Here is a 26,952-nt window from a genome sequence, read left to right on the forward strand (position 1 = left end):
CACACCAAACATGTGGAAGAAGGTGCTCTGGTCAGATGAAACCAAAATTGAACTTTTTGGCAACAATGCAAAACGTTATGTTTGGCGTAAAAGCAACACAGCTGAACACACCATCCCCACTGTCAAACATGGTGGTGGCAGCATCATAGTTTGGGCCTGCTTTTCTTCAGCAGGGACAGGGAAGATGGTTAAAATTGATGGGAAGATGGATGGAGCCAAATACAGGACCATTCTGGAAGAAAACCTGATGGAGTCTGCAAAAGACCTGAGACTGGGATGGAGATTTGTCTTCCAACAAGACACTGATCCAAAACATAAAGCAAAATCTACAATGGAATGGTTCAAAAATAAACATATCCAGGTGTTAGAATGGCCAAGTCAAAGTCCAGACCTGAATCCAATCGAGAATCTGTGGAAAGAACTGAAAACTGCTGTTCACAAATGCTCTCCATCCAACCTCACTGAGCTTGAGCTGTTTTGCAAGGAGGAATGGGAAAAAATGACAGTCTCTCGATGTGCAAAACTGATAGAGACATACCCCAAGCGACTTACAGCTGTAATCGCAGCAAAAGGTGGCGCTACAAAGTATTAACTTAAGGGGGCTGAATAATTTTGCACGCCCAATTTTTCAGTTTTTGATTTGTTAAAAAAGTTTGAAATATCCAATAAATGTCGTTCCACTTCATGATTGTGTCCCACTTGTTGTTGATTCTTCACAAAAAAAAAAGTTTTATATCTTTATGTTTGAAGCCTGAAATGTGGCAAAAGGTCGCAAAGTTCAAGGGGGCCGAATACTTTCGCAAGGCACTGTACATATGGGTCCATGCGTTAACGAAGCACTGGGCCGAGTGTCTGTCGTTTTGTTGATGCTGTTCGTTCACAGCTGACTGCTCTGGCCTATTTATGTGGCTGAGCGCCACGCCACCGTTCAATGCCTTGGTTCTCTGCCATCAGTCAAACACCACCACACTGGTGGGACTGCCTGTCAGTTCTCCCTCTGCTTGCATTGTCTCTCAACATTTCCAGCGTGGCACCTAAACACACACAATGTACAGAACGACGTGAGATGGAACCCTGTCTCCTGATGTTTCATGGTGTATGAATGGTGTATAACCCCAAAATCTGTGCCCGGTGCAACATTCTCTAGCAGGAAAAGTCTGAAAAACAACAGCATATTTCTGACGGTATATAGAACAATGCCCTTTAACAAAATAACTGAGACTTTCCACATAAAGACGGTCACATGGAATCCAGTGGCATCACATTGACTCAGTGATGACTTTGGCTTTATTTCCCACAAGGAGGAAAAAGCTGCTTTGCTCTTCTCTTGTCTCTATGTATAGATGGGGACATTCAGGACATGGACAGACCGATGTTATATAAAGTAGTAGAGGACTAGAGAGTCTAAATAACTAATGCCACACTCTGGTGGTGTCCCAAATCGCACCCTATTCCCAATGTGGTGCACTACAATAGGGTGCCGTTTGGGATGGATCTCTGATTCTCTGTGTGTGGAGCTAGCGCGGTCGGCTAGAGAAATATTACGGAGCAGGATAAGCGGAGGGAATTAGCCACTGGTTGGCTGATTTAGTAAATCCTGGCGAAGGTTTTATGCAATGCTAGACAACTTCATTAGCTAGACAGCCACTTCTTCAGCCGTGAAATGAAATCAATGAGCTGGAAAATAAACCAATTGTTATTTGTTGGCAGGTATACTAGTTTCGGACTGTTCAGTCAAAGGTCCACCATACAATTGTTTCTATTTATTTAGCCTCTTTTTTTTATTTATTTGGTGTTATTGGAAGGAAGGTATCATGCATCATGAAGTCCTAGTTGTTTGGCAGATATAGTGCTGTCTCACTAGATAAATCAGGTGCTCTTTCATCCTGTGCCATATACTCAAACAGCTGAAAAGTAAGCATAGTCCAACCCCAGTCTAACCCACCGTTGGAGAGGCTCTCCAGAGTGTTGAAGGATTCAGTTCGCTGTGTTGCTATGTATCACTGTAGTCTTAAGTCTGGTTTTCAGCTTGGAGTCTGTTTGATAAGGCACCCCCATGGTTAAGCCCAATGGTCTTAGGGTATTACCGCACATTTTAGTTATCACTAAAGTAGCTATCGATCATAGCCTCAGTCTGAAAAGCACTATTCTCACAATATAGCCCACCACCACGATATAGCCCGCCACCACCACGATATACAGTAGCTCACCACCACGATATACAGTAGCTCACCACCACGATATAGCTCACCACCACGATATAGCCCACCACCACGATATACAGTAGCTCACCACCACAATATAGCCCACCACCACGATATACAGTAGCTCACCACCACGATATAGCTCACCACCACGATATAGCTCACCACCACGATATACAGTAGCTCACCACCACGATATACAGTAGCTCACCACCACGATATAGCCCACCACCACGATATAGCCCACCACCACAATATACAGTAGCTCACCACCACGAAATAGCCCACCACCACGATATAGCTCACCACCACGATATACAGTAGCTCACCACCACGATATAGCTCACCACCACGATATACAGTAGCTCACCACCACGATATAGGCCACCACCACGATATAGCTCACCACCACGATATACAGTAGCTCACCACCACGATATAGCCCACCACCACGATATAGCTCACCACCACGATATACAGTAGCTCACCACCACGATATAGGCCACCACCACGATATAGCTCACCACCACGATATACAGTAGCTCACCACCACGATATAGGCCACCACCACGATATAGCTCACCACCACGATATACAGTAGCTCACCACCACGATATAGCCCACCACCACGATATAGCTCACCACCACGATATACAGTAGCTCACCACCACGATATAGCCCACCACCACTGCTGTGATTGGTGGTAGTTTTGTACTTTGATTTCGATTCACTAAAGTAGCTTTCGTTTGGAGAGCCTCAGAAAAGCACTCTGTTCTCACGATAGCCCATCACTCCTCTCAAAAAACAGAAGGGTGATTGGTGGTAGTTGGTGTTTAGATTTTCCCTAACCGATCACAGTCCAGTGCCACAAAATGCCAGGGAGAAGCCATGTTACGTGGTTGGCAGTCATTTACTGTCGGCCTATAACCTTATCCATCAGCCAGCGCTCTCTCTATGTGGCAGCACTTGAACGCGGGGACAGGGTTACTGACTGTATAACACTGTCCACTCATCTGTACTTGCTATGTGTAGGCTAACCTCCCGGTACTGACAATGTCTGCATCCCAAATAACACACTTTTACCTATATAGTGCACCCTATGGTCCCTGGTCGAAAGTAGCGCACTTCATAGGGATTAGGGGTGTCATTTGAGACACTGACAATGGCTGTGCTCTTCACAGTCGGGTTGGTTCTGTGTGCCGCAGTCGGCAGCGTCCTGTCTGTCCTGTCTGGCCTGTCTTCTCTCCTGATAGCACTAACTCCAGATCACTACGCTCCGGCTCAATGAAGGTTTACGGCCTGTAACAGGACAGGAGACCTGGGTTCGTCCCCAAAAGGCACCCTATTCCCTTTAGTAGTACACTGCTTTTAACCTTGGGCCATGTCCAAATACCCATACTTGTGTTCTAAATAGTAGTCTTTTTGGGTGTGCGAAAATAGGAAGTTTGATTGTTTAGGAAATTTGGAAAATAGAGTGTGCTTTAAATGCCAGGATGTCATAGTAATTTAGGCTTTTCGTCAAGTAGAATTTGTTGCATGCTATTGAGGAAGAGAATCGACTTTTCTCCCAAGTGTATTTGACAACAGCTGATAATCAGATCTGTGTGTTGTCATATTGGAAACACTGCTGATCTGTTACTAGAGCTTGTGTGTGTGTGTGTGTGTGTGTGTGTGTGTGTGTGTGTGTGTGTAACAGATCAGCAGTGTTGCCAATATGACCTCTGTGCCAAGGCAAAGACCTGGTGCTTTGCCAGGGCCACCTACCAGCTGACGACTCAAACACACACAGATCACGTCACCAACTGCCAAGGAGTTACAGTGGCACTACCCAGAATGACCATTGTACTGGTCCAACGTGGACCAGGAGGGAACATATCAATAAGGCTGTTGAGGCCCTGCTGTGGCCTTGTACTCACATCTAACACAAACACACTTTACAGCTTCAGAAAGGTTGGGCGTGGTGCCACTCACACACAGAGAAATATTTACCATGAGGGTGAAACAGCCCCCTCTGACAGTTGGACCCACAGACACACAAAGAGTTCTGTCTGTCACCTGGAGCCCTCTCTCTTTATCTTTTTCATGTATTGAGCCTCAATGGTGACAAACTAAACCGCCTGAATCCTATTGTTCTGCAGACTGTTATACTGTGTGTGTGTGTGTGTGTGTGTGTGTGTGTGTGTCATAATGTCTTGCCCCCCTAACCAAGGTGTTTACAGTGCAGCTGTGTCTTGAGTTTCTCCTTTCCTTAACACAGTCAGACAGTCACACAGTTGATTGAGTAGCGAAGTAGTGTTCACTCACTTACATACCTTACCAGACCTCCTGCCTCACTATAGTTGCGTCCCAAATGGCACCCTGTTCCCTACATAGTGCACTACTTTTGACTTGGGCTCTGGTCAAAAGTAGTGCACTGTGTAGGGCCCTTCAAACTCAACTCTGGACCTTGAAGCCAGTTCTACTGTGTGTTTTCATTGTTCCCCTTTAATCAGGGACTGATTTAGACCTGGGACACCAGATGGGTGCAATTATTTATCAGGTAGAACAGAAAACCTGCAGACTACGGACCTCGTAGAGGAAGAGTTGAGTACCCCTGATGTAGGGTATAGGGTTTTATTTGGGACACTGACCTGCTTGTCAATCTCAACATTACTAAACTCTCTACTCCATCAACTATAAAGGATATTCAATGACCATTCTGCTTTTCAGCTTCAGACACACATGATCTAATTCACTGGGGTAGTATTCATTAGGGGGAGAAAATGGATGAAACAGGGAGGGACTATCTGGACTTGTCCAATAAGAAAAGCTTAGTTTTGTTTTCTGTTGCAAAACGTTTTGCTATGGTGTGCCCTAATGAATATGGCGCAGGTTATAATGAGGTCTGGTGTGTCTATTAACAGGCAGCTGTCATGTTGATGGAAAACCTTTAAGGGGACTCCAGCTGTTTTCTTAGAACTCAGCACAGCAGCATTGACTGACTGACGAACTGAACAGAACCACTAATGACAAGCGATGAAACCGCGGATTTTGCTGTGAGTTTGCTGTGGCTGAGTTCTGGTTGAGCCATCAGCCCCAGACTGAGACTGCCACCGCCACCAACAGGGTGCCTCTATTTGAGTGGTCACAACGTTTTCATCTCATTGTAAACAGGAACATATTCCCTCCAGAAAATAAGCTTTTAATCTTTACTATGATGCCACAATAACATTGTGTATTAACCATAACTGATTGTGTTGTTACTAGATATTCATTACTTGAAAATGATCTAGAAGGGCCTCCCGGGTGTCACAGTGGTCTAAGGCACTGCATCGCAGCGCTAGCTGTGCCACCAGAGACTCTGGGTTCGCGCCCAGGCTCTGTCGCAGCCGGCCAAGACCGGGAGGTCCGTGGGGCGACGCACAATTGGCCTAACGTCGTCCGGGTTAGGGAGGGTTTGGCCAGTAGGGATATCCTTGTCTCATCGCACACTAGCAACTCCTGTGGCGGGCTGGGCGCAGTGCACGCTGACCAGGTCGCTAGGTGTACTGTGTTTCCTCCGACACATTGGTGCGGCTGGCTTCCGGGTTGGATGCGCGCTGTGTTAAGAAGCAGTGCGGCTCGGTTGGGTTGTGTTTCGGAGGACGTATGGCTTTCGACCTTCGTCTCTCCCGAGCCCGTACGGGAGTTGTAGCGATGAGACAAGACAGTAATTACTAACAATTGGATACCACGAAATTGGGGAGAAAGGGGGTCAAATTTAAAAATAATAATAATTAAGAAAAAGGATCTAGAAAGAAATAGTCTAGTCAACTTTCTAGTCAAAACATGTGAAATTGATGAATCTTTAGAGTAGAAACCTGTCCTTGTGAAGTGATGGAGGACGTGTATCTTTTCTTACTTTATATTCTCCAGTTAAGTGACGGATGTCATCTTTATATCTGGGGGGGGGGGGGGATTTACCTCTTTCACGTAATTTCTTGGAATATAGTCTGCTGACATCTTACTATTTTCCCCATGGGACTTTCCTGGCCTCTGGATTGTAAATGTAGTTAGTGAAGTGTGGTCCGATCTGAAAATGGACTCCTTGTGTTCTCTGGCTCTTGCTGGACTTTAATAATGGAATGAATTACTCTCTGAATGTTGGTCCCTCCCAACACCACCACTACCAAAGCCCTCCTGTCCCACCACAACTACCACATTCCTCCCCTCCCACCACCACTACCAAAGTCCTTCCCTCCCACCACCACTACCAAATTCCTCCCCTCCCACCACCACCAAAGTCCTCCCCTCCCACCACCACCACTACCAAAGTCCTCCCCTCCCAACACCACCACTACCAAAGTCCTCCCCTCCCAACACCACCACTACCAAAGTCCTCCCCTCCCAACACCACCACTACCAAAGCCCTCCCCTCCCAACACTACCACTACCAAAGCCCTCCCCTCCCCACACTACCACTACCAAAGCCCTCCCCTCCCCCACACCACTACCGCTACCAAAGCCCTCCCCTCCCACCACTACCACCACCAAAGCCCTCCCCCACACCACTACCGCTACCAAAGCCCTCCCCTCCCCCACTACCGCTACCAAAGCCCTCCCCTCCCATCACTACCAAAGCCCTCCCCTCCCATCACCACCAAAGCCCTCCCCTCCCACCACCACCAAAGCCCTCCCCTCCCATACCACCACTACCAAAGCCCTCCCCACCCCTCTCACCACTACCACTACCAAAGCCCATTGCATCTCAACAATGTCCTTTAAAAAAAACCATTTACACTCAAGGAACGTCCCAGATGGCACCCTATTCCCTTTGGACCCTGGTCATAAGTAGTGCACTATAAATGGAACAGGGTGCCATTTGGGATGCAGTCTCAGCCCTGTTTAGAGCCTGGGAAATGTGTCAGGAAATCAGTGTTATTATATCAAATAACACAGTATGTCAATGTACTAACAAGCTCAACATCGCTAGGAATTCCTCCATCTTAACTGTTGATGCAGAAAGCCTTCTAAAGAGGATGCTATGAATCATTATAGTTTGACAGCAGACAGTGAAATCTAGAGCTGCCCTCCTTTCTACCATTATAGAAGATAGGCTGCTGTTCCAGTAGGCAATAATAGTAAGGTTCCATATAATTTAGTAAGGTTTCCCAAACCCTGTCCTGTCCCCCCCCCTCCCCCGGTACACGTTTTGGTTTTTGCCGTAGCGCGATATAGCTGATTCAGATAACCAACTCATCATCAGGCTTTGATTATTTGAATCAGCCGTGTAGTGTTATGGCTAAAACCAAAACGTTCACCCGTTATGTTGTCATCCAGAGTCACATTTATTCATGTTCCAAGCTATAGCACACAATATTTTACATACAGCAAATTTTTAAGGGACAATTTTTGCCATGTAAAAAATGTTGTGATACTGCTGTCGTCCCAGCCCTACTGTTGTTCTTTTTATTATTGTTGTTGTTGAGCCGAGACACCAGAAAGCTCCAGCAGTGCCCCTCCCTGTCCTCATTTCCCCAGGTCTCCCCAGGAGCAAGCTAGAGGATCTCTGTCACCGTGGTGCCTAGGTGCCAACAAACGCCAATTTGTTTGTTTTTGCTGATGTCGCCGGTATAGCATGTTTGGGCAGGCAGGTTGGAATGTTCCAACTGGAAAGGTTTTGGAGGGGTGCAGACTGACTCTTCACTGATTGGATTGACCGCCCCTCAGGAAAAAGTGGTTTGTATGGGAAAGCTAATTGACAACCAATCGAATGTCTCAAAAGAGAATGAGTGTAATGTGACTGGTTACAAAGGCAGCAGAGGATGTCAGGAGACGGTTACCTTTTTCCTTTGTTCCTTTGAAATGCCTACATGGTTTGTGAAATGCAAATAAGGGGGTTGTTTTCCTGCATTACCTGCCTGAGCTCTAGATGAGTTTTTCCATTGTCTCTGTGCTTCAGGAGGGAATACAGAGGCACAGCTCTGCTTTACAGGACACTGTGGTGCTCTGTAGACAGAGACATAGGTAGTTTGTCCTAATATCAACAGCTTTTACACCACAACACCTGTGTCCCATTTCTTGGGACTGGATATGCTGGGTGAGTACAATGTGTATTGTAGATATCGTCAGATATATAACAGGTGCCTGTAGAAACACGGTTTACATCTTTTGATTCTATAACAGTGAGCGCTAACGCCTCCATTAGCATGGTACTTGTAGTCCTCTGCATCTTTTGATGTGTTTATTCACACAATATTGCAGCATAGCAGGCATTCTTGAACTGGCTTCTCTCCTGTTGATGGCTTAGCCTGGAATTTGTCCCTGTTTAGTTCATAGCTAGATAGCTGGAATTTGACGTGTGTGTGTGTTTTGGGTATATACACAGTCTGAATGTGTGCATGGTGGACCAGGGTCTTTGATGGGACTCTGGGGCCCTGGCCACCTACGCCGAGAGACCCTCCCTGTGTGAGGGGCTAACCAGGCTATTTGCATTGACTCCCCCCCCTCCCTTTTAATCTTAGTTATTCCTATTTTTTGCTTTGACTCTCTTGCACAGGCTTGACGTATACCCACTGGACTAACCACACACTCGCACATACTACACTGACACTCCAACACACACACACACACACATTCCTTCACACTCTTCACATGCGCTGCTGCCAGTCTCCTTTATCTATGCCTAGTCACTTTACCCCTACATAAAATGAAGGAAATTAATGAATGAACATTTGTTTGTGTCAAATCGCCAGTTGGCAACTCATCCCTTATGAGATTTATTGATACATGAACAAATGTTACAATAAGTCACTGTGATAGTTCTTCTTCCGGTGTTCTCTGCAGTAGTCTTTGCAGTGTGCATAGAGTAAAGAGTGAATACTACATAATAGTAAATAAGGTTATCCAAAAAATAATTATATCCCTAGAGCAGTACATGATATACATACAGTACCAGGCAAAAGTTTGGACACACATACTCATTCAAGGGGTTCTTTACTTTGACTAATTTACACATTGTAGAATAATAGTGAAGATATCAAAACTATGACATAATACATATGGAAGCATGTAGTAACCAAGAGTGTAAAAACAAATCAAAATATCTTATATTTGAGATTCTTCAAAGTAGCCACCCTTTGCCTTGACAGCTTTACACACTCTTGGCATTCTCTCAACCAGCTTCATGAGGTAGTCACCTGGAATGCATTTCAATTAACAGGTGTGCCTTGTTAAAAGGTAATTTGTGGAATTTCTTTCCTTAATGCATTTGAGCCACCTAACCTCAACCCAATTGAGATGGTTTGGGATGAGTTGGACCGCAGTGATGGAAAAGCAGCGAACAAATGCTTAGCATATGTGGGAACACCTTCAAGACGGTTGGAAAATAATTCCAGGTGAAGTTGGTTGAGAATGCCAAGAGTTTGCAAATCTGTCCAAGGCAAAGGGTGGCTATTTTGAAGAATCTAAAATATATTTAGATTTGTTTAACACTTTGTTACTACATGATTCCATATGTGTTATGTATGTGGGTTAAACCCTTGAATGAGTAGGTGTCAACTTTTGACTGGTTGTCACGCCCTGACCTTAGTTATCTTTGTTTTCTTTATTATTTGGTTAGGTCAGGGTGTGACAAGGGTGGTTTTTGTATTGTCTATGGGTTTTTGTATGTTTGAGGTTTTCTAGTCTAGGTGTTTTTATGTCTATGGTTGCCTAGATTGGTTCTCAATCAGAGGCAGCTGTTTATCGTTGTCTCTGATTGGGGACCATATTTAGGTAGCCATATTCCTTGGATAGTTTGTCGGTTGTTATTCTGTTTAGCTGCCTGTCTGCACTATCCATATTAGCTTCACTGTTTGTTTTGTATAGTTTGTTCAGTGTTTTATTAAAGAGTTATGTATTCATCACGCTGCACCTTGGTCTCCTCCATATGACGACCGTGACACTGGTACTGTATACAGTTGAAGTCAGTTTACACACACCTTAGCCAAATACATTTAAACTCTGTTTCACATTTCCTGACATTTAATCCTAGTAAAAATTCCCAGGCTTAGGTCAGTTATGATCATCACTTTATTTTAGGAATGTGAAATGTCAGAATAATAGCAGAGAATTATTTCAGCCTTTATTTCTTTCATCACATTCCCAGTGGGTCAGAAGTTTACATACACTCAGGTAGCCTTCCACAAGCTTCCTACAATAAGTTGGTTGAATTTTGGCTCATTCCTCCTGACAGAGCTGGTGTAACGGAGTCAGGTTTGTAGCTGAATTGCAGAGCGCCAAATTCAAATTAAATTACTAAAAATATTTAATTTTCATGAAATCACAAGTGCAATATAGCAAAACACAGCTTAGCTTGTTGTTAATCCACCTGACGTGTCAGATTTCAAAAAAGCATTTCGGCGAAACATAAACGCTTGGTTTGCTAAGGACATCTCTCTCAGCAGACAAAACATTCAACAGCTAGCAGCAAAGTAGATTGGTTACGAAAGTCAGAAAAGCAATAAAATGAATCGCTTACCTTTGATCTTCGGTTGTTTGCACTCACGAGACTCCCAGTTACACAATAAATGTTCCTTTTGTTCCAGAAAGATGTTTTATATCCAAAATAACACGCCAACCAAATGGAGGTATGTTCAGAAATCCACAGGCTCGAGCGGTCACGACGGGGCAGACAAATTCCAAATGGTATCCGTAACGTTCGTAGAAACATGTCAAACGTTTTTTTTTATAATCAATCCTCAGGTTGTTTTTACAATAAATAATCGATAATATTTCAACCGGACCGTAGCTTTTTCAATTTGAGAGAGAAAATGTCTGCTCCAAGCTGCTCACGCATGCAAAACTCTGCTGGCACCCAGCCATCCACTGACGCGATATGATCTTTCTCGCTCATTTTTCAGAATAAAAGGCTGAAACTGTCTAAAGACTGTTCAGACCAAGTGGAAGCCATAGGGAAAGGAATCTGGTTGATATCCCTTTAAATGGAGGGAAGGTATGCAATGGAACAGGGAGCTTTCAAAATAGGCACTTCCTCTTTGGATTTTCCTCAGGTTTTTGCCTGCAATATCTGTTCTAGGGGACAGTTTTGGAAACTTTAGTGCTTTCTATCCTAATCTGACAATAATATGCATATTCTAGTTTCTGGGCCTGAGAAATAGGCAGTTTCATTTGGGTACGTTTTCATCCAAACATCAAAATACTGCCCCCTACACTCAACAGGTTAAGCCATTTTGCTTTGGAAGTGTGCTTGGGGTCAATGTCCATTTGGAAGACCCATTTGATACCATGCTTTAATTTCCTGACTGAAGTCTTGATGTTTCTTTAATATATCTGCATAATTTATCAGACCAGAGGACATTTCTCCAAAAAGTATGATCTTTGTCCCCATGTGCAATTGCAAACCATAGTCTGGCTTTTTTATGGCGGTTTTGGAGCAGTGGCTTATTCCTTGCTAAGCACCCTTTCAGGTTATGTCGATAAGGACTCGTTTTACTGTGGCATTAGATATTTTTGCACCTGTTTCCTCCAGCATCTTCACAAGGTCCTTTGCTGTTGTTCTGGGATTGATTTGCACTTTTTGCACCAAAGTACGTTCATCTCTAGGAGACAGAACGCGTCTCCTTCCTGAGCGGTATGACGGCTGCGTGGTCCCATGGTGTTTATACTTGTGTACTATTGTTTGTACAGATGAATGTGGTACCTTCAGGCATTTGGAAATTGCTCCTAAGGATGAACCAGACTTGTGGAGGTCTGCATTTATTTTTCTGAGGTCTTGGCTGATTTCTTTTGATTTTCCCATGATGTCAAGCAAAGAGGCACAGAGATTGAAGGTAGGCCTTGAAATCCATCCACAGATAGAACTCCAATTGACTCAAATGATGTCAATTAGCCTATCAGAAGCTTCTAATGCCATGACATCATTTTCTGGAATTTTCAAAGTTGTTTAAAGGCACAGTCAATTTAGTGTATGTAAACCTCTGACCGCCTGGAATTGTGATACTGGTGAAATAATCTGTCTGTAAACAATTGTTGGAAACATTACTTGTGTCATGCACAAAGTAGATGACCTAACCAACTTGCCAAAGCTATAGTTTGTTAACAAGAAATTTGTGAAGTGGTTGAAAAATGAGTATTACCTCACTTATCTCAACTAACCTGTACCCCTGCTCATTAACTAGGTACCGGTACCCATTGTAGTTAGCCTAGTTTTGTTACTATTTTTCCTTTAGTTCATTTTGCACATTTTTGGTAGTTTTTAAAACACTGCATTGTTAGGGGCTCGTAAGTACGTGTGTCACAGTACCCCTGTTGTATTCGGTGCATGTGAAAAATACTTTCATTTGAACTCCAGCTGTACCTGCACCTCTTATCTGAAGACAGTTCTCTCGCCTTTGTAGATTGCTGTTCTGATTTACAGAGAAACCTTAGATGCTCAAGGCTTTGAGTCTGTGTGTAAGTGCCTCCTGAGTTCCCATTCACTAACTATGATGAGTTAGACAGATTTGGTATCCACTGACCAGTAAGATCTCAGCACTTTTCTTTTTCGTTGATAGCTTAGCCTTGGGACATGAACCTTAAAGATCCACACTGGATCTGTGCCCCAAATGGCTCCTTATTCCCTGTATCGTGGACTACTTTCTTTGACTGAGGCCCAAAGGGCTATGGTCAAAAGTAGTGCACTGTATAGGGAATAGGGTGCCGTTTGGGGGGGACATGAGGGGCCTGGTTTATTGTACAGTAAGCATCTGTACTGTCCGCCTGCAGTATGTAGTGTACAGTAGCCTGTCTCTAGCCTGTCTGTAAAGTGGGCCCTGGCTGTGATGACCATATAAGCCTGGGTTGGCCGGGGAGCAACAGGGAAGGGGCTGCTAGTGAGGCTCAGGCAGCAGGCATCGCCTAAAAAGGAAACGGTGCTGATTTGATTGTTTCCCCCATTACATCCAGCAGAGATAAACATTGTGATGCGGAGGAAGGGAGAGGGAGGGAGGAAAATTCTCGGGGGGGGGGGGGGGCTGGGTGAAGGCGAGTGAGTGAGTTTCACCCGTCATGTCAGTCCAGTCTTTACTTTCAGACGACCCTGGGCAGCTATGGTAGCATTTCGTAAACATTCCTGGGAGAGGACTAGGATCGAGCATGCCATTCCTCCCATTTCTACTCCTCCTCCTCCGGCTGCTCCTCCTCATCTCCTCCTCCTCCTCCTCCTCCTGTCAAACTACCTCATCTCCTCCTCCTTTCCCTTCCTATTCTATGGTCAAAGACTCTTATTGTTTTCTACACTGTTGTGTGGTTCGCCTTTGTCTTTCACATGCTGGCACAAAGCCTCCAGCAGCACAGACAACTGAGTTCCTGGGGACAATCTATGAAAAGGAAAACGGAGCTTAAATGTTGAGAACCTGGGCGAGGAAAGCAGAGTGATAATGGGTGTGTCTGTCTAGCGGTATGGGTTACAACCTTTGTCAGCACTAAAAAGCAGGTAGGACTTCTTTGTCCAACTCACCATTTTCCTGTGCAGTAATCGTTTCATGTGTTGGTGCCAAAACTAGCACTGTGAGTATGGTGGCTACTGGGCTACACCCTGCAATTGACTGTGAGGATGCTAGCCTACTTGGACTGTATATGCTCGGGCTCTTGTATGGCCTCTTTGGTGCCCAGTGTTTTAGAAACCAAAGGAGATTCTGAAAGGGAAGGAGTCTCTGAAAGGAAATAGAAGGACTGAGCATTGGATGGATGGAGTCCAGTACAGTATGTATCTTAAATGATTCATAGCACGACGCAGCTTACCGAGTAGATATAGAAAGCATCAGGCATAAATCACTGTACTATACAGAAAATAGTGTAGAGGTCTGCATGCATATTTTAGTGTTAAGCTCCGTTGCACTTCAACTTGGTGCTAATTATTTCCACAAGTGTTCTTTCCAGAAGTAAGACGTGATTAAAACCATCTGCATAAAGGGTTTATACAGTAATTCTCGGGTTGCCTCTGGTATTCCTTCTTAATGTATTGACTCATCAGAGTGCTCAAAGCTCTTCACATGTCTTTAACTGTAATGGAGCATTCCAAAAGGCATCATATTCCCTTTATAGTGCCCTACTTCTGGCAGAACCCTATATAGGAAATAGGGTGCAATTTGGGACACTTACCTATAAGTCACCATCTATGGCATTGTCTTTCTGTCAACATTCAGACTTTCTATGGACAAGGGACAGGGGATGGCTTTGTGTGGTGTGTGTGTGTGTGTTCAACTCTGTCAAGTCACCATCTATGTGGCATTGTCGCCTTTCAGTCAACAAGGGACCTCTTTATTATGTGGTTCTCAGTGGCTTGTGATCAGTGGCTCGGGCCAGGTCTAAGTTAAGAGTGGCTGCTGTCAGCCCCGTCTGTGGAAACCTAGCGCTTGTTTCTGTCTCCAGATGGGTTCTCATAAACAGCTGTAGCAGCAGCACCGTGGGAGGGAAGTCATGATGAGTCACCCTCAATATTTTTAAAGAGCCTCGTCGTTCGTTGTCTCCTGCGGTCTCCTCTCCTGCTCTGGAGGACACGACTGAGGCGGTTGCCCAAATGGCACTCTATACCCTATGGGCCCTGGTCAAATGTAGTGCACTACAAAGGGACTAGTGTGCCATTAGAGAGGCAGTTCGAGGATGCGCTCTCACTGGGTCTTAAACAGAACTTCGCCCCAAAGCAGGCTGGGTAAATGTGCTAAAGCCATCAAACAGGTTGCATACCATACAGTCAGATAGACGCCAGCGCCATCTCCGCTCTGTCTGTCTCTCTCTCTCTCTCGTCTGTCTCTTTCTGTGTCTGTCTGTTCTCCTGGGTTACTGCTTGAAGCAGCACGAGCTCATCAGGAAATCTCTAATCCAGAGCTAGAGAAGTTGACTCGCAAATTAATTTCAGTTTGGCTTGGATCGTTTCCCTGAACATCAGTGCATCGTGCCAAGAAGATGCTTGGTGTGTGTGTAAAGCTTCACAGTGGGTCGTGCTGTAACCTATGTTTTGCAGGGTAAGTTATTCAGTCATGGTATCTTTGGCGTGCCACGCATTGGTGCAGACTTCACGTGTGTGTCCATCCGCTCTGTATGCCTGAGACAAGGTCAGGCCTCCTTCCAGACAGCCTTCTGTTCAACCAGACTGGGCTGGTATAGAGACTATGGTAGTTTGGTTAAATATTCATATGTTTACCAGTCCCTGCTGCGCTGCTGCATCCACAGTCTCACTGGGGTGGGAGCTCTCCTACTGGAGATGCTAATTAGTACCATGTGCCCTGCCTCCCCCTCTGCTTCCTCACATCGCTGACTCCCTCCGCCATCGGCCTTAACCCCCTCTGCCCTCTGTGTTTCGAAATATAGAATATATGATGCACATTTAAGGGATTCCAAAAGCCTGATCAACACTACATGGCAAAAAGTATGTGGACACCCTTTCAAATTAGTGGATTCGGCTATTTCAGCCACATTGTTCATTGGGAGATTTATGAAATGGGTTTCCTTGGCCAAGCAGCCGCACACAAGCATAAGATCACCATGTGCAATGCCAAGTGTCGGCTGGAGTAGTGTAAAGCTTGCCGCCATTGGCCTTTTGAGCAGTGGAAACGCGTTTTCTAGAGTGCTGAATCACGCTTCACCATCTGGTAGTCCGACAGATGAATCTGCATTTGGTGGATGCCAGGAGAACGCTACATGCCTGAATGCATAGTGTCAACTGTAAATTTTGGTGGAGGAGGAATATTGGTCTTGGGCTGTTTTTCATGGTTCGTGCTTGGCCCCTTAGTTTCAGTGAAGGGAAATCTTAATGCTACAGCATACAATGGCATTATGTGCTTCCAGCTTTGTGGCAATAGTTTGGGGAAGGCCCTTTCCTGTTTCAGCATGACATTGCCCTCGTGCACAAAGGGAGGTCCATACAGAAATGGTTTGTCGATTGTCGATTGGTGTGGAAGAACTTGACTGGCCTGCACAGAGCCCTGACTTCAACCCCATCGAACACTTTTTTTTCGGATGAATTGGAACGCCCATTGCGAGCCAGGCCTAATCGCCCAACATCAGTGCCCGACCTCACTAATACTCTTGTGGCTGAACGGAAGCAAGTCCCCACATCAATGTTCCAACATCTAGTGGAAAGCCTTCCCAGAAGAGTGGAGGCTGTTATAGCAACAAAGGGAGGACCAACTCCCTATTAAGGCCCATGATTTTGGAATGAGATGTTCGACAAGCACATACTTTTGTCCATGCAGTGTATTATTGAGTTATTGACAGTTCTGTTATTTTTATGTATTGCTGTTTTCTTGAACATACCTGGGTATTACTGCGCTTTAATGTACAGTACTGCTTTTACTATGAGTTGAAAGTTGCCTTTATACACCTTAATGTAAGCCTTCCAGTTGAAATTGTATGCTCTGCATCTTCAATGCCTGAAATGTTAGAATGTCTGTCTTGTTCAGCCACATACTGTCATGAATGTTGTGTCCATCAGTGTCATCAATGCACTACTGTGGTTGGTTGATGAGCTAAATGACCAGCTTGCCTTCCTCATCTCACTGCCAGCCTGTTGCTGCTCATTCCTTATCCACTCTGGCCGGTCATTGAGTTCAATCAAAGTGGATTTGCCTGCCAACACACACACAGTCACACCCATAGTCACATCTGCTTCCCCTGCTCTGAGAGCTACAGACAGCTAATATGTCCGTGGTTAGAGAAGCCAGATCTTGTGACTAGTGTCCGAGCCCTCTCCCCTTCCTCTTTCCCCCAGCCTCTCCTTATTACCTGTGAGGGCACCAGGCCTTGGTGAGTAATACACACTGGCAGCTGGGACTCTGTCGTATTTATCACGGACACTTACTACAGTCACTGCAATCATCTACTCCAGCTAGGCTACTACCCAATCCATACTTCTCTCCTTCCTTGTTCCTCCCTTCTCTCTGCCACTTCCTGTTTGTCCAACCTAGCGCCAAACACCCATCTTCAGCATAGAAAAGGACAAAGCGTAGCAGCGACTAACCAAACAGTTTAACCTGTTGTATACTGTCGTCTGCTGATGCCATGGATAGTGTGGTCTGGTATCAGTGATACTGTAGCAGCATGCAGATCTCTGAATAGGCCTAAGATTCTATTATTCTATATCCTTCCGTTTCACTAACGGTAGTTTTCCTCTCCTTTGGCAGGTGACATCACACAGAAAGGCTATGAAAAGAAGAGGTCCAAATTAATTGGGGCCTTCCTCCCTCAGGCACCAGGTAAAGGTAAATACCCCTCCAATCAAAACAATGTCTGTCTCCACTAATCTGGAAATAGTGATATGGATTCTGGAGTAGAGGTCTTTGTTTTAGACTGTATACCTCAAACCCAACGCTTGTTGTCTAACACAATAGTCATCTCAGAGTCTCTGCCCTCCCAAGTCACTGGGTGTATATAGGTTCAAGACTAGTGGGGTAAATGACTGGTTCATTATTATTAGTCTATATATACAATGGCATAACTTGGTTATGTAGACCAAACTAATATAATCTCACAGACCCAGTCTAGCTAATAATGTTCTCACTATTAGGTCTTGAAAGCTATAGAACGACAGGAACCACTAGATTTGACAGTCACTCACTTTTCAATTGGTATTATTCATTCATTTTTACGTTTCATCTCGTTAGCACAAAATTAGGCAACATGTTACTGTATGAATGTGTGGGTTGCAGTTGCGGTTAGCTATAACCCTCTGTCATTTTCTACAACAGGGGTATTAAAGTTCTGATATCTAAGTGGCCATTTTGGAAAATAAATCCGGTCAGAAGGAATGTTCATTGTTGACCCAGAAGACACCAATGACAAAGCTCTTTTGTGCTCACAGAGGACTGTATAACAATGGCCTCCACTGCATTTGCTGTGTGAATGGTTGTTTCCCCAAAATCTAATATTTTCAAGTGAAAGTGAGGATCTGTGTCCAAAATGGTACCTTATTCCCTATATAGTACACTACAAACGGTTCCAGTCTGCGCAGCATTCCATCAGACGGCTTGTCACCGAAGGCCCCAGGACACATGTTTGACACCCCTGTTCTACCAAGACATTGACTAATGAAACATTTACTAAATGCCATTGGAGGCAATCTGAATTTCTTTTTTTTCAAATTCCCTGACTAGCGCTATAAAAGCAGTACAGTATTCCTTTACTGTGTGTGTGTGTGTGTGAGAGAGAACATGGTAGTAGGCCTAGGAGGGTGTCAGCAGGGTTCTGCAGAGGTTTAAAAGTAAATGAATAGGGTTGGGAGCCCTCACCCAGTGTGTCCCAAATGGCACCCACAGAATGGAGACGGGAAGCCTGCCAGGAAAAGCATCCTCGCTCGGAGGTTAGTGTAAACACACAGGAAACATTTATTTAAAAGGTTGTTCTTATACTGATACAGGCACCTTAACACATTGTTTATGGTCATGTACCAAAATACAAAGATTCTGGTGTTCTGCAAGAAATTGAAAAGATCCTAGGGGTTGATCTAGAAGGCATGTTACTTCTGTGGGTAAAAGGAGGCATTACAACATCCTTACCTTCGCAGCGAGGAAAAACATCCTTTTACAGTGGATTAGTGATAAGGTTCTTTCTATTAAAGATTGGCATAAGATACTATTTGAATGGGTGCCTCTGGAATATCTCACATGTACATTGCATTCTAAAACAGACCAGTTCTACAAAGTATGGGAACCTTATCTAAATTACCTAGAACCTATCAGCTATTATGCTGCAAGGATTCTCTTAGAATGGCGGGGATCTATGCATTTCAGAATGTACGTTCTATGTGTGGAACCTAACTTCTTGGTTTAAACTGACCCTTTTTGTTTAATTTCTGTTTGTAAGTTTGTTTAAAATGTATGTATTGAGAGACACAATGATGGGGATGGGGTGAGAGAAGCACCGAGCGGGAAGAGGAAAATGGTGTACGTGTGTGTGTGTATATAATGTGTAAGTGAGTGCGTCTCTGTTGTTGTATCTCTTAATATGGGTGAAAATGGTGGAATTCCAATAAATACTGTTACAAAAAAAAAGTTGTTCTTCATACGACAGTATGGGCAGCTGCTACTGTTGGCAGACATACAGACCCACTAATAGGTATTTGTCCTAAATGGCACTCTATTCCCTACATAGTGCACTACTTTTGACCAGAGCCTTGTGGGAATATGGTGCCATTTCAGTGACGCACCCAATCATGGCGGGAGAGGCTGACCAATTTGCCTCAAATACATATTTTAACATGGGATGCACTGAATCCAGGCAAATCTAGGCCACTTGGCATGAACCATAAGCAGATATGGCAGCAGACATCCTAGATAAGGTATGTGTGTAATTTAATATCATGCCATATGGTGTCTACAGTGCCAAGGAGCCTTCAGATATGAGAAAGCCCCTTGTTATTCTCTGTGATACAACAGTGTTGTAGTACCCGCAAAACACCAGTCTCAATGTCAGTGAAGAGGCGACTCAGGGATGCTGGCTTTCTAGGCAGAGTTGCAAAGAATAAGCCATATCTCAGACTGGCCAATAAAAATAAGATTAAGATGGGCTAAAGAACAGACACTGGACAGAGGAACTCTGCCTAGAAGGCCAGCCTCCCAGAGTCGCCGCTTCACTGTTGATGTTGACTGGTGTTTTGCGGGTACTATTTAATGAAGCTGCCAGTTAAGGACTTGTGAGGTGTCTGTTTCTCAATCTAGACACTAATGTACTTGTCCTATTGTTCAGTTGTGCACCGGGGCCTCCCACTCTTTCTATTCTGGTTAGTTTGCGCTGTTCTGTGAAGGGAGTAGTACACAGCGTTGTACTAGTTCTTCAGTTTCTTGGCAATTTCTCGCATGGAATAGCCTTAATTTCTCAGAAGAAGAATAGACTGACAAGTTTCAAAAGAAGTTATTTGTTTCTGGCCATTTTGAGCCTGTATTTAAACCCAAATGCTGATGCTCCAGATACTCAACTAATTATAAGGGCACAGGGCAAGACCCAGATGCAGACACGGGTGGCAGATGGTTTGAGTTTCTGATATTTATTATAATTCAAGGGGCAGACTTAGTGAATGGTTGTGGACTGGCGAAAGATCATAAACAAGGTCATAGTCCAGGAGGTACAGAGTGGCAGCATGGTCAGGCAGGTGGGTTCAGGGTCAAGGCAGGCAAGGGTCAAAATCAGGAGGACAAGCAAAAGAGATAAGAAAAAGCAGGAGCACAGAAAAACACGCTGGTTGACAAGACGACCTGGCAACAGACAGTCCCTGGGTATTTGTTCAAACGGGGAAAACCGGTGACACCTGGAGGTGGGTGGAGACAAAGACAGGTGAAACAGATCAGGGTGTGACAGTAACCCCCCCCCTATGGGTGCCAGCGGTGATGAGGGACGGGTCCAGGATGTCTTTAGTGGGAACCCAGCACCTCTCCTCTGGGAGAGGCCCAACCCTCCCTGTCAAGCAGGTACTGGAAACCCCTGCCCCGTGGTCGAACCCTCAGGAGGTGTCTCACCGTGTACGCTGGCTGACCGTCGACGACACGGGGAGGTATGGGCCTAGAAACAGAAGACAAAGGACTGTGAAACAAGGGCTTAATCTTGGAAACAAGAAAAGTAGGGTGAACACGGAGGGTACGTGGTAACAGCAGTGGGACTAACAAAAGTTTGTGGATTTCCACCGGGAGGGGCAGGTCACGTGAGGACAATCATTCCCTGTGCCTGACCCGCTAGCGGGGAGCCAGAGTCCGGTGGTGGACCGGTTGTGGACGATACCTGGAGGTGGTCTTGAGAAGAGCCGCCCTGAGCTCTTTTCCAGGTACACCGACAGTGGGGGACGAACATCTGGGCATGTTTACCTCAACTTCTTGCTCTGAGAAGAGTGGAGGCTGATACCCCATGGAGCGTTCGAATAGAGAGAGTCCAGTAGCCGAGTAGGGAAGAGTGTTCCGAGCATATTCTACCCAGGCCAGTTGCTGGCTCCAAGTGGTAGGTTTACTAGCAACGCGACACCGAAGTGTCTTCTCCATGTCTTGATTGGCTCTCTCCGACTGACCATTTTGATTGGGGATGAAAATCTGAGGACCGACAGCCCGGCAACCCAATAAGGATGCAGAACGCCTTCCAGAATCAGGATGGGAACTGAAGACCCCGATCCGAGACCATGTCAACCGGGAGTCCATATGGATTCGGAAGACGTGCTGCACCATGAGCTGGTCCGTCTCCTTGGCTGAAGGTAACTTGGGTGGGTGGTTTTGGAAAACCTCCCTTCCACCGTCAGATTAGTGGTGTTACCATCTGACGGGGGAAGCCCAGTGACAAAATCCAGGGAAATATGGGACGAAGGGTGATGAGGGACAGGGAGCGGTTGAAGGAGGCCAGACGGAGCATTCCGGAGTCTTGCTTTGAGACATCAGCAGCCATGGTGGGCCGCCAGAAGCATTGTCGGAGGAAAGCCAGGGTACGAAGAGCCCCGGGATGACAGGTAAGCCTGGAAGAGTGAGCCCATTCCAGGACCTGAGGCCGGGCCGAATCAGGAACGAGTATCCTGTTAGCCAGGGTCCGGCTGGGAACATTGTGTCTTGCGGACCAGAGCCTCAATACCCTAAACAACCGAAGCCATCTGTTCCTGGGCAGAACGAGAGAGAACCAGGATGTCGTCAAAGTAGACAAAAACAAAACGATTCAACATGTCCCAGAGCACATCATTGACCAGGCGTTGAGTCCAAACAGCATGACCAGGTACCCAGTGTCCACTGACAATGTTGAAAGCCGTCTTCCACTCGTCTCCTTCATATCCGCACAAGGTGGTAGGCATTCCGAAGGTCCAGTTTGGAAAAGATGGTAGCCCCCTGGAGAGGTTCGAAAGCCGATGAGAGGGGTGGTAGAGGGTACCGATTTTTGATCATAATGTCATTGAGGCCCCGGTAATCAATGTATGGACACAGGCTCTTGTCATTCTTCCCCACAAAGAATCCTGCGCCAGCAGGAGAGGCAGAATAACAAATGCTCCCAACAGCCAGAGAGTCCTCTGTACTCCTCTATGGCCTTGGTCTCAGGACCAGACAGGGTATATAGCCAGCCTTGAGGCGGCGTGGTGGCCGGGAGGAGGTCAATAGGACGATGGACAATGGGAGGTAGCACAAGCCTTGCTGAAAACCTCCAGGTCATCGTATTCTGCAGGAACAGCAGAGAGATCCGAGGCCGTACTCAACTCTGGAGGCAGACGTTCCGGGGCCGCCTTCAGGCAATATGAATGGCAGAATGGGCTCTGAATCCGTGGTCCAGTCAATATCGGGGTTGTGCTTCTTGGAGCCAAGAAAATAGGGATGTGGAGAGACTCAGAGGAGAAGCTGTATTGACTCACTGTGGTTTCCAGATACCCGCATATTAATGGACTGTGCTGTGCGTGACTCTTCCAATGGAGTGGCTGTCCAGTGCCCTGGCATCCATAGGAACAGAGATGAGTTGAGTAGGGATACTTCGTTCTGATACCAGGGTAGCATCCATGAAACGCATCTGCCCCAGAGTCAATGAGCACCCGGAGAGACTTAGACTGGTCTACCCACAGCAAACGGTTCCCAGTCAGGCTCACCAGTGTAGCCTGCATGAACGTTCCCTAGGCGATACTCTAGCTCTTTCCAGTTGCATAGTTTCCGGTGTATCCGACTCACCCGTCGTCAATGATTCTCGAGGGAGCTCGGGTGGCCTCGGATCTCCTTGGGGGAAAAAGCCTTTGGGGACTTCCGGATTCCTTCGGAGGTGAGCGAGCTGCAGCGGATGCGCGAGTGTGAAATAGGCCAGACCTCCTCTCCCTCCTGTATTCCCGTAGACTTCCATCAATCCTAATGGTGAGGGCAATGAGAGAGTCGAGGTCCCCCGGTAACTCCTGAGTAGCTAGCTCATCTTTTATCACCTCTGATAATTCGTGAAGGAAAGAATTGAATAAGAACTCTGGTATCCAGGCACTCTCAGTGGCCAACATGCAAAGGACTACAGTGTAGTCTGCCACACTATGGGAGTCTTGGCCTAATTCAAGTAGTTCAGGCCGATTCTCTCCCGGATAATGGAGAATCGAAAACCTTCCTCACCTCTGCCATGAAGACCTCCAGATCACAACAAAGAGCGGATTGTTGCTCCCAAATTGCCATAGCCCAGGAGAGCGCCCTTCCTGACATTAGCGTAATAATATACGCCATCTTTGACCGGTCAGAAGTTGGCTGCTGCTCAAATGTGGGAGCACTGAGAAAGAAAGAACCCTGGAAGAATCCCCAGATTATCGCTCCGGTGGTAAGTGCGGTTCTTGGGTAGCCGGTGTAGGCTGTACAAACCCACCACTAATAGTAAAAGGTTACTGGGTGGTCTCAGAGGTGGCAGGCTTGCCTATGAGCTAACTCACTGATTCGCTCCATAATAGCCTTGAGCCCTTGGTCGTGGCGTTCCGTCAGGGAACGAAGCCCTTCCAAAAGGTCCAGTAATAGCTCCTCATGCCTCCCAATGGTGGCTCCCTGCAGGGAGACAGCGTGGCGGAGCTGGTCCAAGTCTGCTGGGTCTGTCATGGCCAGTTTGTACTATAAGGGCTCAGGGTGAGATCCAGATGCAGATGGTTCGAGTCTCTGATTAGTTATTATAATCCAAAGAGCAGGCAAGAGAATGGTTGTGGACAGGCAAAAGATCATAAACAAGGTCAGAGTCCAGGAGGTACAGAGTGGCAGGCAGGCTCGAGGTCAGACAGGCGGGTTCAGAGTCAAGGGTCAAAACCGGGAGGACTAGCAAAAGAGAGAAGAAAAAGCAGGAGCACGGAAAAACGAACTGGCAACAGACAAACAGGGAACACTGGAATAAATACCCAGGGACTAATGGAGAAAATGGGTGACACCTGGAGGTGGGTGGAGACAATCACAAATACAGGTGAAACGGATCAGGGTGTGACACTAGTCTAAAGAAGGCCAGTTTTATTGCTCAGAACAACAGTTTTCAGCTGTGCTGACATAATTGCAAAAGGGTTTTCTAATGGTCAATTAGCCTTTTAAAATTATGAACTTGGATTAGCTAACACAACGTGACATTGGAACACAGGAGTGATGGTTGCTGATAATGGGCCTCTTTACGGCTATGTAGATATGTAAAGCTCGTCGTTGGAAGGAGGAGACCAAGGTGCAGCGTGGTAGGCGTACATCTTTCTTTTATTGATGACACTGAGAAAAAAACAAATACAAAACGAAACGCACAGTTCTGTTGGGCTGGAAAGCAACCGTACAAAAACAAGATCCCACAAACTAAGGTGGAAAAAAAGGCATTGGGAACCATACCCGGCCAACAACGAAATAGACAACATAGTTTGCCCACCGTAGTCACACCCTGACCTAACCACATAGAGAATTAAAATATCTAAGGTCAGGGCGTGACAAGATATTTCATACATCTGCCGCTTCCATTTACAACATGTCTACATTGTATTTTTGATCAGTTTGTTATTTTAATAGACCAAAAATGTGCTTTTCTTTGAAAAACAAAGACATTTTTAAGTGACCCCAACCTTTTTGAAGGGTGGTGTAAATCAAACACACAGGGAATTTACTGAATGGTTGCCTCCCAAATGGCACAATATCCCTGGTCAAAAGTAGTGAGCTTAGTAGGGAATAAGGTGACATGTGGTACTCAAGCTATGTCTGAAACTAGCCAAGTGTGTAAAAAAACTTTCTCGTCTAAAAGGTGCCCCCATGTCCACTCATTGTGCTTGTAAAGAGACATGCATAATGAACATGAGGTCCTCCTTTACACACAACCTCCTGTAGCTCGTCACATTATGGCCCTCTGAACACAAGACCTGCCCAGTTAAATGTTGTATTATAGTGCTGTAAAATCTGTCATCCAAAATGGAGCCATTCCATTCCCCACAAACCTACTGCTGTTGGTGGATGTCAATGTTCTAATCTGCGTCCCAAATGGCCCTATAGGCTCTAGTCAAAAGTACATACTGTAGGGAAGGGTGCCATTTGAGAGACTGGCAGATCTGTCCATTACACAATTGTGAGATGATCTGAACGCCTGCTCTGTAGCACTGTATAGCATTGCTCTGTGTTAGCCTAGCTCCCAGCCTCTCTCCCAGCCCTATTCACCCTCTACGGGGCGGCTGCTGAAAACCAATCGTATTACAGAAATATAATGGGCCGTTAAAATGTCATGGCCGGGGCGAGACAGTGCCAGACACGTAAAGTGCCTTAGATTATTATTAATCTAAGGGTAATATATTCAAGCACCATCACAGGGCTTAATTTGACAGTGGGTGTACGGTCGGTCTGAAATGGCTCCCAGATGAAACACTCCTTCACCACCCTCTTACCAACTGTTACTCGGGAATCTAATAACCACTAGTAAACTCTGCTGGCTACCACTGCATAACCATTAGAAAGGTCAGTTAAGTGTCATGCGGATGCCTGGCTTGTGACACGGGTTGCAGAATTCTGGCAGCTTTCCCAAAATTCCCAGGTTCTCTAGAAATCCTGGTTGGAAGATGCACAGAATCAGCAGGGAATAAACAGGTAATCCTTAATGCTCCAACCAGGATTTTCAGGAAAACCTGGACTTTTTGGGAAAGTTTAGCAATCCTAGTTGGTCCTCAAATGCGGCCTGGCATTCTCATCACACTTGTCTCCAAGTCAATAAAAGGCTGAGCTAGCAGCCAGTTACACCAGTAGTGGGATGGTTGTTTCCTCTGAGTCTCTAGCCCAGTGAACCACAGTGAGTCTGAAGTCTGAGCACATACATAAAACAGATACTGTACTGGTCTCAAGTGAATCTAATATTGATTTGTGGAAGTGGAGGTCCAGGACAAACATACTTACTGTAAGTGGTTGTAAAATAATCAGGGGATTCCCCACAACTAGGTTAAATTAGGACTACAGTCTCAGAGCGAGTTATTCCAAGAAATGCGTGCCTTTTTTGATATTTGAGGTATAAATTGTGCACACATTCCATGTTTAAAATCCTAGTGTAAAAGCAGGTAAGCTGGTTCTACTCTTTTTGGTAATTTTCTGGTGTTTTGTGGAAAACTGAGCAAATCGAGCGTAGCATGTCAACCCTGTTACCCATAGGCAGGCTAGAAATGTTTTAAAAATGTAACAGTTTTGGTGAAGCTAGCATTCAATTTTCCCTCCCTGTTGGACACAACAAGCTTCCATTCCCCTGTCAAGTGTATTTATGGCTGATTTAAGATGTCAACCCTGTTACGGCCAACCCTCTTTATTTAGCACTTAATCACCCCTTACATTTCTGGGAATTGGCCTACATGGATAGGGCTACATTTACATGTTTCTTACAGAAGAAATATGAAAAGCATATGCATAACCATGGTAGCAATTAAAAGGGAATATTTTGGAGATTATGGGAACATTTGTGGACTAACAGTGAGGACACAACAGTTCACAAGACTGAAGCCAAATATTACGCTGTTGATTTTGTGCATTTTTTACTGTACTTTTCATCACATATGTTAACGAAATCTGAAAATATTCTGGATGCAGTCAGTAGCATCAGAATATTCTTGAAAAATGTCAGTTTTCAACCACCCGTTGCTGACGGGTGTATAAAATCGAGCACACAGCCATGCAATCTCCATAGATAAATAATGTCAGTCGAATGGCCTTACTGAAGAGCTCAGTGACTGTCAACGTGGCACCGTCATAGGATGCCGCCTTTCCAACAAGTCAGTTCATCAAATTTCTGCCCTTCTAGGGCTGCCCCGGTCAACTGTAAGTGCTGTTATTGTGAGGTGGAAACGTCTAGGAGCAATAACTGCCACGAAGTGGTAGGC

At 45.5% G+C, this 26,952-nt stretch overlaps 1 protein-coding gene across 16 annotated transcripts in view; it reads left to right on the top strand.

Moving 5' to 3' along the window:
• The window catches only part of LOC110530261 (disco-interacting protein 2 homolog C), a 243,557-nt gene that overhangs the window by 124,699 nt on the left and 91,906 nt on the right, over positions 1–26,952 (top strand). For 10 of the 16 annotated variants that reach the window (XM_036985840.1, XM_036985843.1, XM_036985844.1 and 7 more), the window contains exon 2: positions 17,327–17,404. The exons of 1 other annotated variant lie outside the window; for it this stretch is intronic. In XM_036985840.1, the coding sequence (XP_036841735.1) occupies positions 17,327–17,404 (78 nt within the window). Of the gene's footprint in view, positions 1–7,988; positions 8,263–13,239; positions 13,639–17,326; positions 17,405–26,952 lie in introns of those variants that run through there. 5 more of the 16 variants (XM_036985856.1, XM_036985841.1, XM_036985847.1 and 2 more) reach the window with 4 other exon arrangements.

Source organism: Oncorhynchus mykiss, chromosome 8 (genome assembly GCF_013265735.2).
Source record: "Oncorhynchus mykiss isolate Arlee chromosome 8, USDA_OmykA_1.1, whole genome shotgun sequence".
In the NCBI taxonomy this organism is placed as follows: Eukaryota; Metazoa; Chordata; class Actinopteri; order Salmoniformes; family Salmonidae; genus Oncorhynchus; species Oncorhynchus mykiss.